The 14,195-nt window shown below is 38.4% G+C and overlaps 1 protein-coding gene across 1 annotated transcript in view; it reads left to right on the forward strand.

Annotated features, from left to right (window-relative positions):
- The first annotated feature begins 441 nt into the window (after positions 1-441).
- ccdc80 (coiled-coil domain containing 80) overlaps positions 442-14,195 on the forward strand; it is a 59,936-nt gene continuing 46,182 nt past the window's right edge. Inside the window, exons 1-3 of the mRNA XM_051707875.1 lie at positions 442-838; positions 975-2,853; positions 2,963-3,119. Of these exons, the coding sequence (XP_051563835.1) occupies positions 1,150-2,853; positions 2,963-3,119 (1,861 nt within the window). The 5' untranslated portion in view covers positions 442-838; positions 975-1,149. The remainder of the gene's footprint in view (positions 839-974; positions 2,854-2,962; positions 3,120-14,195) is intronic.

Raw genomic sequence — 14,195 nt, forward strand, 5'->3', positions numbered from 1 at the left:
AGATGTTCATGGTTGCTGTAGCTACCTCAACTATCCAATCGTAGAGCGCTTGTAAGCAGCTTCTAGTAGCCAATCCTGACGTAGGATGGGGGACTTGTCGGAATAGGGTTGGAAAAGCAAACTAAGCAGTCAAATGTTCAGAGTGCACGCAAAAGAGTGAGATCTTCCACACACACAAAAAATTATTAATCTTTGAGAGATACATTGCTTTACAAAACTAAGTTCATGCGCGAACAAAATTACTTTGTGCGCTCAACATATTGTAACAACTAGTATAATTTGGAGCAGAGAAGAACACACAGCACCCCTCACATCGAGAGATCCCCCATTTTGAGCGCTCCAAATAAATTTTTTGCGCACGCAGAATTTTGGCACATATATAACTCCATACAGCTGCATGGGCTGGTTCTCTGTGCGCTCGTCAGAGGATGCGGAGGTGGCTGTTACTTTCTGACATGTCTGGGAAAGCTTCCAGTGACAAGGAGCCTCGCAGAGAGGAGTTTTCCCATATTTTCGGAAGTATTTTCTGTCTTTTTCTCATTGTTGCGACGTGCATTGATTCAGCTAAATTTGTGCTGAATTTACTTTTTTGAATTTACTGCGCTTGTCAAACTTTTCGAGGCTCAATTTCTGACAGACTGAAAACCAGCTTTACTTCATGGCAGTTGTTGTCAGTTCTTTAAAGGATTATATGCATTTTAATATAAGAACGATGAGATTAGATGCTCTCGCACTGGGCAGAAGTAATTGCCCCATTGCTTTGATTCATTGACTCTCATGGGAATGTGGAAGCGCGAGCACTGAATGTTCAAGAAATGTTCCCTAAATGCATTTACAGGTAATTGTGCTAAATGATCATATTTTGTGGGAAAAAATAAGCGATCTCATTTGACGTTTTTAACCAAACTTGATTTGTAAAATTATTCCTATACTGACTGATACCTTGTCTGAAGCGTTTTTCTTTGTTTGTTAAGCCTCCAAAAATGATGCTGATGGTTCTACCAGACTTTAGCACTTTTTTGCGCTGAGCATCAGAATTCTAAACTGTTCCTATTTCAAAATAAATCAATCAAATCTTAGCCAGAATCTTATGACACTTTACTGGATTGGTTCTCTTTACTGGCGAAAGTGTTACTGAAGGTTTCAAACATGAGGGGAAGTTACATGCTTGGTTTCACAGTTTTGTGTCTGTTGACATTGGCAGTTTACCTGTCAGAGAGTAGCCCGACCGATAAACAAGCCAAACTCAGACTGATGTCCATAAAACGAGCAAGACTTAACAAATCAAAACAGAGTCAGATTATTAGAACAGGAGTAGGTTCATGGATCAGTGACCGACGGCAGCAAATGCAGGGAGACATGGGCATAAATGTTACCAGGAACGGGCACTCCAGAAAGTTCTTGGCACAAAGAAGACCAGCGCAGGGTGGGTCTAGGAATCCAATCCAGCAAGATGATGGAACACCTGGAGCCAGGGCCAGAGTATCTCGTACGCCAAGCAGTGCTGGTTCTCAGAATTTATTGGCCTCATTTGCGGGAAAGAACCGCCTGCTGGTTATTTCCGCACCCCATGACTCTGATGGCTACTACAGATTGATGATGAGCCTTCTCAAACCAGAGGTTTACTGTGAGTTGGCAGAGCGCCATGTGCATCAGATTGTGATGTTTCACCAGGAAGGGGAGATGGGTGGGAAAATCCGACGCATTACTAACGAAGGCAAAGTGATGGAAGAGCCTTTAGATACAACCCTTATTCCCAGGCTCATGAACTTTCTCAAATTAGAGAAAGGAAAGTTTGGGATGGTCCTTCTTAAAAAGACCCTACAGTTGGAGGAGCGCTACCCATATCCTGTCAGACTGGAGGCTGTGTATGAAGTTATTGACCAGTCGCCCATGCGTAAAATGGAGAAAGTCCGGCAAAAAGGCTTTGTACAGAAGTGTAAGGGGGCTGGGGTGGAGGGTCAGGTGGTTGAGGGAGTCCCCAGCATCGGCCCCCAAGTTGATCCACCAATGGATAGGAGACCGGGGAGAAAAGAGGTGCGGAAACCCATCCGGAGACCGTCTCAGACGACAACTACAACTACACCAACTCCAGCGAGACCAACAACCACCACTACAACTACTACCAAAGCAACTACCACCACCACTTCAGTGCCCACAACTACAACAACCCGCTCCACCACCACAACAACAACACAGCCAACCACAACCACCACACAGGCCACCACCACTCAGAGGACCACCAGAGCTCATACTACTCCGCAGTGGATCCCAGCCCCCAAGACCACTACTGAGCCCTACTATTACAACCGTAGGGACAGATACCAGACCAAAAGCACCACCTCACCCACAACCGTTCCTGTTTATTACACCAAGGCCAACACAGGAAAATATGGCACAGACAAAAAGGAATATGGTCACAAACACACCAATGTCATACCTACACAACACAAGCTTTCTAAAGTTAAGCCATCCAAGAAAAAGAATGGCAATAAAGGAAATAGTAATGCTTATAACGATAAATACAATGTAGGTGAACCCACCAATGGTTATCCAGAAGAGAAGGAGGAAGAGGTAGTGCCCACCAAGAAAGGTAAGGGCAGGCAGGACAAGACAGATAAAAAGAAGAAAAAGGACAAGACCGACAAATTGTCAAAAAAGGACAAGGCGGAGAGGAGGGGAAAGGATGGAAAAGGGGGAAAGAAAAATGGAAAGAAAATTTCAAAGAACCCTGAGAAAGAAGAGTATCCGAAACCAACAAAGAGACCACCACCACCGCCACCACCACCACCACCACCTAAAGGAACTCTTGCAACCTTTTTGGACTATTTTGAAAGCAAAAGGAGACTAATTGTGAGTATTGTAAATGATACACTGAACCATGTCATTTATATGTTTATCTTTATTATTTAAATTATTTATTATTATTTACTGTTATTCTGTTTCAAACCCTTTACTGTAGTTGATTACCGCTCCAGCGGAAGAAAACAACATGTATGTTCAGCAGAGAGATGAATACCTGGAACATGTGTGTGAGATGGCCATCAGGAAGATCTCCATTATCACCATCTTCGGCACCCTGACAAACAGCACCATGAAGATAGATCATTACCAACTTGGTAAGTCACTGTCTTCTTGTTGGACACAGTAAAAGAGAGGAAAAGAAAGAGGAAAACTTCATGTGTGAAATGTGAATGAAGGGAGTTACCTTGAAAATTTGCCTCAGATTATTTATTATCAAAACTCTAAAGCTTGTATTTCAACCACAAAAATCTCTTAAATTAAAATAAGTCTAAGAAGATAATGGGAGAAAGTGTTACCTATCATATAAGCCTCCTGTCTGCATTGTCACCTGTTATTAGGTTTCTAAGCACTAAAGAAGTTGGAACCCCATTATATTTGTACTGATTTTCATTTTCTTCGTATTCTTATTCTTTTTCTGCCATAAAAGTGTCTAGGCATCAGAAACCTTAAATTGTAGAGACCCCAAACTTGGCCATATGGTCTCAAATGCCAACCGCTACTCAGGCACGCATCTGCCACTATAATAAGTACATAATAAGTATAAGTAGTGCTATTATAAGTTCATGCATTTTTTTTTTTTTTTTTTACTTTATTTTATTTTTAAATTGGAACATATAAAGACAAACAAACAAAAATACAAAAACACAGAAACAAACACAGCAAGGGCCATTTGGTTACAGACCTTCCATGGATTTCCATTAGCTGACATTAGTTATGGGTGTATCATTGGTACGCATCTCACATCGGTAACATCAAGTACAATGTAAAAAAAACCTGGGTTGCTAGTCATATAGGCCATTCTTCTCCTCCTAATGTAATTAGATACATGCCTAATCAATTTCTCCCAGTATTTACCAAAACTCCCCCCTTGCAATCTCAATTTGAATGTAAGTCTTTCCATGTTATACATTTCTGTAACAGTTTCTTCCCAAGGAGTTCTAGTTGGGACGTTGAAGCCAACGACGAGTAATTGGTTTTTTAGCAGCCACCAATAATATCCATAGTAGATATTTGTCTTTGCTTCTAACTGATTCAGGTATGTGTCCAAGATATAACCTGTATAATCAACATCTATATCAAGAATCTCTTTAATAGTTAAATGTATTTCTCCCCAGAATAATTGTACTACAGGACAGGCCCAAAAGATATGTAAGTGGTCAGCCAATGATGTTCCACATTGTCTCCAACAAGCCCATTGATTTGTTAATCCAGTTTGTTTGGCTTTTACTTTAGGTGTGATAAAAAATTGTACTATATTCTTCCACCTGAATTCTCTTAAGGTCCTGCAGTGACTAGTCATGCTCTGCGATCAGCATATATTTATACGTTCATCTTCTGGAATATGAATCCCCATCTTTTTCTCGTTCTTGTTTAATATACACCGATCAGCCACAACATTAAAACCACCTGCCTAATATTGTGTAGGTCCACCTCGTGCCACCAAAACAACATGCCAACCCGCATCTCAGAATAGCATTCTGAAATTATATTCTTCTCACCACAGTTGTACAGATCAGTTATCTAAGTTACAGTAGACTTTGTCAGTTCGAACCAGTCTGACCATTCTGTGTTGATCTCTCTCATCAACAAGGCATTTCCATCCACAGAACTTCCGCTCACTGGATGTTTTTTGTTTTTGTCACCATTCGGAGTAAATTCTAGAGACTGTTGTGTATGAAAATCCCAGGAGATCAGCAGTTACAGAAATACTCAAACCAGCCCATCTGGCACCAACAATCATGCCATGGTCCAAATCACTGAGATCACATTTTTCCCCATTCTGATGGTTGATGTGAACATTAACTGAAGCTCCTGACCCGTATCTGCTGCCACACGATTGGCTGATTAAATAATCACATGGATGATTGTTGGTGCCAGACGGGCTGGTTTGAGTATTTCTATAAGTGCTGACCTCCTGAGATTTTCACGCACAACAGTTTCTATAATTTACTCCGAATGGTGCCAAAAACAAAAAACATCCAGTGAGCGGCAGTTCTGTGGACAGAAATGCCTTGTTGATGAGAGAGGTCAACAGAGAATGGCCAGACTAGTTCGAACTGACAAAGTCTATGGTAACTCAGATAACCGCTATGTACAATTGTGCTGAGAAGAATAGCATGTCAGAATGCTATTCTGAGATGCAGGTTGGCGCTGTTTTGGCGGCACGAGGGGGGCCTACACAATATTAGGCAGGTGGTTTTAATGTTGTGGCTGATCGGTGTATACAGTAGAGTGATTGTTGGAATCCTGAATACGTGTGTATAGCCTAGATATTAGTTGTTTATTATCATTCATGTTATAGGTTTTAATGAATAATTTAATCAAAGAGGAAAAATCCTCTATCCCTCTTTTGATTTCCGCATTATAATACTTTTATGAAAAATCTATAAAAGTCTTGTTTTTCCAAGCCACATGTATCAACTAAATTCTGAAAATCTTGAACCTTCCCACCAGATAAAATAGAGCAATATGCGGTTATTCCCTTGGGAACCCAAAAACGAAATTTCTCATCTATGCGGGCCAGAGGAAATTGAGAGTAGGGCCCAACTTAGCACCCTAACCTGTTGTTCAAGTGTACATTTCCTTATCACCCTAAACCACACATTAAGCCTGAATTTGGTCCACTGATTTAAATTAATTTCTTTGCCTGCTTTAATATTGCCTAGCAGTGACATCATAGAAGTTGATGTTTGTGACGTTTCTAACTATTTCCATTTAGATGTGTAACTTGAATCATACCAACAAACTATGGGCCTCATCTGGGCCTCATAAAAGTAATCTTGCAGGCAGGGCATGGATCTTCCTCCTTTTTCTTTTGATAATTGTAAAGTTTTAAATCTAACTCTTGGTTTTTTGCTGTTCCATATAAATCTAGATAGTATTCTATCCCAGTCTGGTGCAGGCTGATCCAGCAGATGGAAAATAACTCCAATAACCTGGATGATTTGTAGAAGGAATAACAATATTATTTGGTAAAATGTAATTAATGAAATAAAATCAATTATAATGAATGCTGAATAAATGCAAAATAATAAAGAAATACATTTTGAATATTTAGTAAATAGGTACTAAGTCTATAGTATGTTGTCTCATCTAATGGACTAAGTAAGTAAAGTGAAACTTCAGTGGCAGAAGTACAAGGCTCCAGTGGTGATAGACCCAGCCCTGAAGAGTGGTGGTGTTCGGATCGATCGGCCAACCAACACAGCTAGAAAAGCAGGATCGTTCAGGAAGAGGTCATGCCCCAGTATGACTAGGAAGGCATCAACTGGTAGATCACACTACCTGGATCTAGGAACTCTGCATACTTTCCAGATAGCATTAATCAGTACCTGTTATTAAAGAGAAAGAATAATAGAAAGAGAAGAGAGAAAGAGGGGAGAGAGAAAAAACACGAAAGGGAAACCCTTCCAGCAAAGTTAGTGACTAGTATTATTGTTATGTTTCTTTTTTTTTTTGTGGAAGGTATATTTCCTTTCCTAAGAAGCAGCATTACATTGGTGGAGCTGTTGGGGGGGGGGTAGTGTTATCATTATAGCAGCATTAAGCATAGCGTCGGTGGGGTCGGCGGGTAGATTTAATAGAGCAATCAGGGAAAGAGTTTAGTTTGCGTTAAATGCATCCATCGAATCATCAATTTCAACAAGCAAATATGTAGCAGTTGTCAATAACACTGGATGAGGGCCATAATATCTTGAGGATATTTGTCCAAAATACCTTATCTCCCACCTGCATTGGGTTTCTCACTCTTAAATGGTATGCTTTGTGCGTTTTATTTTTCATGTTTTAAGTGCTGAGGGCAGTGTAATTTAAAAAAAAAAATCTTTTAGAGAGACTCGGTTAACAATTTGAGTTAATCTTGAGGTAATATTTCCCTCAGCAAAATTTTAGCCACCTTTTTCAGCAGTGGCGGTGCCTAAAGGGAACGCTTCTACCCGTCGAGAAAAAATGACACAATTACCAGTACGTATTTATAGCCATGGTCAGAAGGCAATGATATAAAATTGAGTTGTAAGTGTGTAAATGGTCCCCTCAGATGAGAACTATGTCCAACTGGAATTTTGCCTTTCACAAATTTTGTTTTTGTTTTCAAACAATGTAGGCATCTGGACAACCTGTCTTTTATATCATTCTCATGTCGGGCCAAAACCAAGTTTGTTGGAGCATTGAATGTGTTTTGTTGACTCCAAACCATGATACAAATCAATCAATTCAGTTTGGTACCCCATTGGTGGAACAACTTTGCCATTTGAAATCCACAATTCCTTATCTGATAATGTGGCAGTCAGTTTTTGACAAACCTCAACATCATCTGGATTGTATATCTTAGACATTGACTCTGAGCCTGCACAGTCAGGGTGAACAGGAAAAATGACAGCCTTGTCTGTTGTTTGGGATTTTGTAGCTTGTTTAGCAGCATTGTCGGTAAGGGAATTTCTCTTTGAGAGTGTATAGTTAAGCATACTTTGACCCGTGCCTTTGTAAACTGTGACACAATTTGGTTGTATTTTACCACAAATTTCGAGAATCTCTTTGATCACTGGTTGGTGGCTTATTGGTTTACCAGCGGTGGTAAGGTATCCATGACTTTTCCAAACAGGGTCATAGTTGTGAACGTCATGAAAGCAATATGCGCTGACTTTGTAAATGGTAATTGGTTCAGTTTCATTGGAGGCAATGTTTTAGAGCCGATTTCAGAGTGTAAAGCTCTGCTTCTTGAGCAGTACCCCCTTTAAGCAACCCCGAAGAGAGAGTATTGCCCGACTTCCCCCTCAACCACTGCTCATCCAGTGTATAGTGTGTCACTCTCATAGAAGTTGCTTCCATCAACGAACAGTGATTTTGAGTCTTTTAATTACTCATCAAGCACATAATAGGGCTGGGTGGTTTTTCCGATTAATTTGAATTTGCGTTTTGATACGATTTTAAATTTTTTTAAATTGAGAAATCAAGATTTTGCAAAAAATTATGCGAAAGCTATAGTTAGATATGGTGTAAATCCACCAAAGGTTGAATAAGGAAGAGAAAAATAATTAATAGCACTTGTCTTAATGCTGCTCCCGATCTGATCAGCTTCACATGTGTGGCATGCTCCAAATGAACATGAAAGGTTAACAACACAGAGACTGATATAAAAGTCAACGGTGATATTCCCAGTATGATTGTACACAGTGTGATTGTAGCTCAGCTTCGTCCATCATGCAGGTATACACCGACTTAAAACCATAACTGGCCTCGGCATGTGAATGTTGATGAACGGTCTCCTTTCTTTTTTTTCACCCATAAATAAGCGTTAGGTACGTGACCTGCCTAAAACCACCTGCCTAATATTGTGTAGGTCCACCTCGTGCCACCAAAACAATGTGCCAACCCGCATCTCAGAATAGCATTCTGAAATTATATTCTTCTCACCACAATTGTACAGAGCAGTTATCTAAGTTACTGTAGACTTTGTCAGTTCGAACCAGTCTGGCCATTCTCTGTTGACCTCTCTCATCAACAAGGCATTTCCATCCACAGAACTTCCGCTCACTGGATGTTTTTTTGTTTTTGGCACCATTCGGAGTAAATTCTAGAGACTGTTGTGTATGAAAATCCCAGGAGATCAGCAGTTACAGAAATACTCAAACCAGCCCATCTGGCACCAACAATCATGCCATGGTCCAAATCACTGAGATCACATTTTTCCCCATTCTGATGGTTGATGTGAACATTAACTGAAGCTCCTGACCCGTATCTGCTGCCACACGATTGGCTGATTAAATAATCGCATGGATGATTGTTGGTGCCAGACGGGCTGGTTTGAGTATTTCTATAAGTGCTGACCTCCTGAGATTTTCACGCACAACAGTTTCTATAATTTACTCCGAATGGTGCCAAAAACAAAAAACATCCAGTGAGCGGCAGTTCTGTGGACAGAAATGCCTTGTTGATGAGAGAGGTCAACAGAGAATGGCCAGACTAGTTCGAACTGACAAAGTCTATGGTAACTCAGATAACCGCTATGTACAATTGTGCTGAGAAGAATAGCATGTCAGAATGCTATTCTGAGATGCGGGTTGGCACTGTTTTGGCGGCACGAGGGGGGCCTACACAATATTAGGCAGGTGGTTTTTATGTTGTGGCTGATCGGTGTATACAGTAGAGTGATTGTTGGAATCTTGAATACATGTGTATAGCCTAGATATTAGTTGTTTATTATCATTCATGTTATAGGTTTTAATGAATAATTTAATCAAAGAGGAAAAATCCTCTATCCCTCTTTTGATTTCCGCATTATAATACTTTTATGAAAAATCTATAAAAGTCTTGTTTTTCCAAGCCACATGTATCAACTAAATTCTGAAAATCTTGAACCTTCCCCCCAGATAAAATAGAGCAATATGCAGTTATTCCCTTGGGAACCCAAAAACGAAATTTCTCATCTATCCGGGCCAGAGGAAATTGAGAGTAGGGCCCAACTTAGCACCCTAACCTGTTGTTCAAGTTTACATTTCCTTATCACCCTAAACCACACATTAAGACTGAATTTGGTCCACTGATAATGTTGTGGGCAGTTATGGGTGCTTCATTTCAAATCATGGAGAGGCTATATATGGGAGAATCAAACATACACCACTCCTTTTGCCATGCTGGTTCAAATTGATCGCTAATTATTGCTTTGTTCTGTGACATGTTTCAAGTGTACTGCGTCTATAGCCAATATTTGCCAAGCGATCATTTTGACAAACTTTGCTTGTTGAATTGTAATGATAAGTTATCGTCTCTGTCTGCAGGGGTTTACGAATATACACACAGATCGTTTTATATACAATGAGTACTTTCTAGATAACTTTCTAGATAGACTTGGTTTAGATAAAATGAATACCTACACTGGCTAAGAATTAGTTTGCAGTTTTCTTATTCTGTTATTTCTGAACATCTGGGTTTATTAGATTTTAATTTATTTTACATTTGTTCTCTGTTGACAACTTCCCCCTGTGGTGCATTTGGTGCATTTGTAAATTTTTTATGCACACCTTTGTGTCCTATAATTAACAGAACTTGGATTTCTATAATCAGGTTGCCTTACATTCTAATAAAGAACATACAATTTGAATCATGTTGGAGTACATTTAAAAGTTGAAAAAATCGAATCGTGAATCATCCATAAGTTTGTTTTTTTATTTTTTTGCCATATTGCCCAGCCCTACTTTGCACGTCTTGATTGGAGATAGACTTCGTCTTTGTCTCCTCCAGTAGACGAAGGCAGCGGTGAGGTGTGTGGAGGATGACTTGAGTTTTAAACACAATAAAACTCTTACTTACTTTGAACAATGCTCAATGAATTAATTACAACTCACATGTATATCTGTTCTCTGGGAGCCGGGCTAAATGATTAAGCACTGTTTCCTGCATACCTGATATAAATCAGTCACACCTCAGACATCAAATACACAAATGACAAATTATTTATAATTATAATATATCCTGATTAACTGCATATGGTTAAAAAGGTGATGATTTGCTGAATGTTGGTACGCAGATTATTAAATTGCAATGCAAATTCAACACACTTCAAATTCGGATACAATTTCACATATTCACTGCCCTCATCACATTCTCATCAATGAAATGGCAGTAATTTGCATACCTCCACTAGTGGAGATTTGGTTAATTTGTCGGCCAGATTTTGGAACAGCAATTTTTAATTTGGACGCATATCTTTGCCATTGTAAAATATCTTCAACTGTTGAAGTTTTACTATGATATCATTGCATGTTTTGCAAGATAACTTAATGAAACTGCATTATGTTCAGTTGTGCACCAGTGTTAATAAAGAAAATCAAACAAAATATTGGCCCTCACAATATAAGCATCGGACCATAACAAATTTTTCCCTCACAGGGCTTGAAAGATTTCCCTGTGTTTAGTTTATCTTTATCTTTATTTTCAGTGCTGTTGTGTTTGGAGCAGAAACTGAGCAAATTGAGGCTGAGAGGAGTGAGAGGATTTTCAATTCTTTCCACTCTGATTCTTTTACATTTACATTTATGCAGTTGGCAGACACTTTTATCCAAAGCAACTTACAGTGCTCTTATTACAGGGACAATCCCCCTGGAGCAACTGCAGTTAAGTGCCTTGCTCAAGGACACAGTGGTGGTGGCTTTGGGGATCAAACCAGCAACCTTCTGATTACCAGTTCAGTGCTTTAGCCCACTACGCCACCACAATAATTTGTTTAAAACCAATTTCAGTTGTTCTTGAACAGTAAACTAAGTGATGATTATAAAAAGTTATATTTATATAGTGCTTTTCTCACAAAGCATCACCAATGGTCTCCTCCATGCTTTTCCAATATAAAATAACTCAGCAATCTGTAGTTTTTCCCTTTTCCATTGAAAAAGCCATTTTCAGTAGGTATTATGACAACTCCAACAAAATAATTTACTTCGTTCACTAGACAACACAATGTAAATCTCAAATAAACTTCAATTTGTTTATTTCAATATATACTATTATATTGTTTATTTGCATCTTGTATCACAGGTATTACAATTTCAGTTGTATGATTACACATCTGCATTTCTGGATCAGAATTTTTGCATTTAATAATTTCGTTTTCTAAAACAAACACACTGCAAGGTTCTCTGTTATTTGATTGTGGTGTCTCATAAATGGAGGTACATTCAAAATGAACCTACCAGTCAGGTTCAACCTTTATTGATCATGCAATATAAAACTGTTGTGAACTATCGATAATCTCAAATTGGTGCACACCAAAACTCAGGCTGCTACTCCCATATTTCTTATCTGCCACTTGGGATCACAAAGATTCTGTACTTTCTCACCCCACAATACGTCAAATTTATGGGACTGATCACACCCAATCAGTCCTCAGATTAGGAGATTATTGCTTCTCGTCTGTTCTCTCTCCGTCTGCAGCCGAAATTGAGAAATCCAGCACCAAGGAATATACCTCACGAGACTTCACCAACAATCAATCAACAGAGAAATTAAAAGAATAGAAGATGAAAACTCACCTTCCTAATCTTTGCCTTGTAGGAGAAGAATCACAAAGTTGATCTGATTTCAACTTTATCTCAGTAAGGAACCTACAAATGGTGCAGGCTGATCCAGCAGATGGAAAATAACTCTTTTTAACAATTTTATTTCGTAAAAATTAATTAATGAAAAAAAGCAATTATAATGAACACTGGATAAATGAAAATAACAATGAAATGCATTTGGAATATTTAGTAAATAGGTCTTAAAAATATAACTCCTAAACTAAGTCTGTAGTATGTTGTCTTATCTAATGAACTAAGTAAAAGAAAGGATTAAGATAGACTGAGGCCTCAGAGATGTAGTCTTTGCAGAGAGCGAGGAGAGAAGAGCTGAAAAGATATTTGTCCAAACCTGTAATACAAATCTGTGTGCAAGCTTGGTTTATCTCAATGTTGTTGTTCTGACAGAGAAAAAAACACATTCAGCCTGGGTCTCGATGACATTCAAGGTCTAAAACTGCGTAAGCAGTATTATTTAAGATGTAACAGTTTTTATAATAACCTTAACTAATTCTAGCACTTAGGTAGGTATCATGATAACAAAACATAGTCACTGAACATTGAATAAGAAAAGAAATACTTAATATCCCTAAGTAAATTGATGACATGACTGCATAGATAAATTAATATATAAAGAATGGATATGTGAATATTGCTTAATAGCAGATTATAATTGATTAAAAGCTTAATATAATATAAGTAAAGTATAAAATAAAGAAAATCGTCTATCCAAATGCATCACAATCACAAAACTGTTTCTGTGAAATTTCAACTGGTAACGACTGAAATAAAAATAGCAAGCGTGCTACTATATTCATTTGAACTGTTTCTATCCGATTACTTATATCTAGTAACGCCCACCTGGTCACATCTGATTTTATTACCTTGGTAATGTGCCCGTAATTACTTTCATAGAGAAAAGATATATCTCTCGGTATGATAATTCCAAGATACTTCATGCTTTGCGTGTCCCACTTAAAATTATATCTTGTTTTTGAGAGTTTGCGATGGTAAGAAATTTCGTGACATAATCTGAGTTTTGTGTATGTTCAATGAGTAACCTGAGAGAGCCCCAAAAGCCTCCAAAGTGGACATTAACTTTAGTTTACTGTGTTCAGGATTACTCAAATATAGCAGAATGTCATCAGCGTAAAGGCTGATCTTCTCTTCCTTGTCTTAAATTTCTATACCCTGTACTTCAACATTTTCTCTAATTGATTGTGCTAGGGGCTCTATGAAAAATGCAAATAAGGATGGGGACAGAGGGCAACCCTGTCTATTTCCTCTCTCCAATGTGATAGTTTGGGATAAACTGCCATTTACCTTTAATCTTGCAGTAGGGCCGGAGTATATTATTTGTGTACATCGAATGAATTCTTCATTAAACCCAAATCTGTGTAGCACTTGATATAAATATAACCATCCTACCAAATCAGTTGCCTTCTCTAAATCCAGACTAAGAAGGACAGCACAAATTTTGTTTTGTGTTATATGGCTCATTACATGAAGCGTATGTCTTACATTATACTGAATCTGTCTGTTTCGGATAAACCCTGTCTGATCCAGTTCTATTAATTCAGGCAAAATCATTTCCAATCTCTTTGCTAGGATTGAGGTATACATTTTGTAATCTACATTTAGGACTGAGATAGGCCTATAGGAACTACATTCTGTACTGTCCTTCCCCTGTTTGAGTATTACAGATATAATAGTCTCTCTCCAAGATTGAGGAAGTTCTTCTTCTTTAAGTATGTGGTTAAACGATCTAAGAAGAGGGGGGATAAATACCACTCGGACGGAAAACCATCCATTCCAGGGGACTTATTTGCTTTTAACCTTGATAAGACCCTATCTAATTCCTCGACTGTTATTTCTGCTGTTAAAATGTTGTTCTGTTCTTCACCGATTGATGGTAAATCTAAAGAATCAAAAAATTGAATAATAGATAAGGTGTCCACCTTGGATGATTGGAAATAAAAAGTTCTATAATAATATTCAAATCACTTTTGGATATCCTCTACATTGCTACTTATTTTCTCTGTATGGAGATTTTTTATTTTCCTCACCATATTCTCTGCTCTCTGTTTGTGTAGACGCCAGGCTAAAAGTTTCATGGCTTTAGGA

This window comes from Myxocyprinus asiaticus, chromosome 10, assembly GCF_019703515.2.
Source record: "Myxocyprinus asiaticus isolate MX2 ecotype Aquarium Trade chromosome 10, UBuf_Myxa_2, whole genome shotgun sequence".
NCBI classification, from domain to species: domain Eukaryota; kingdom Metazoa; phylum Chordata; class Actinopteri; order Cypriniformes; family Catostomidae; genus Myxocyprinus; species Myxocyprinus asiaticus.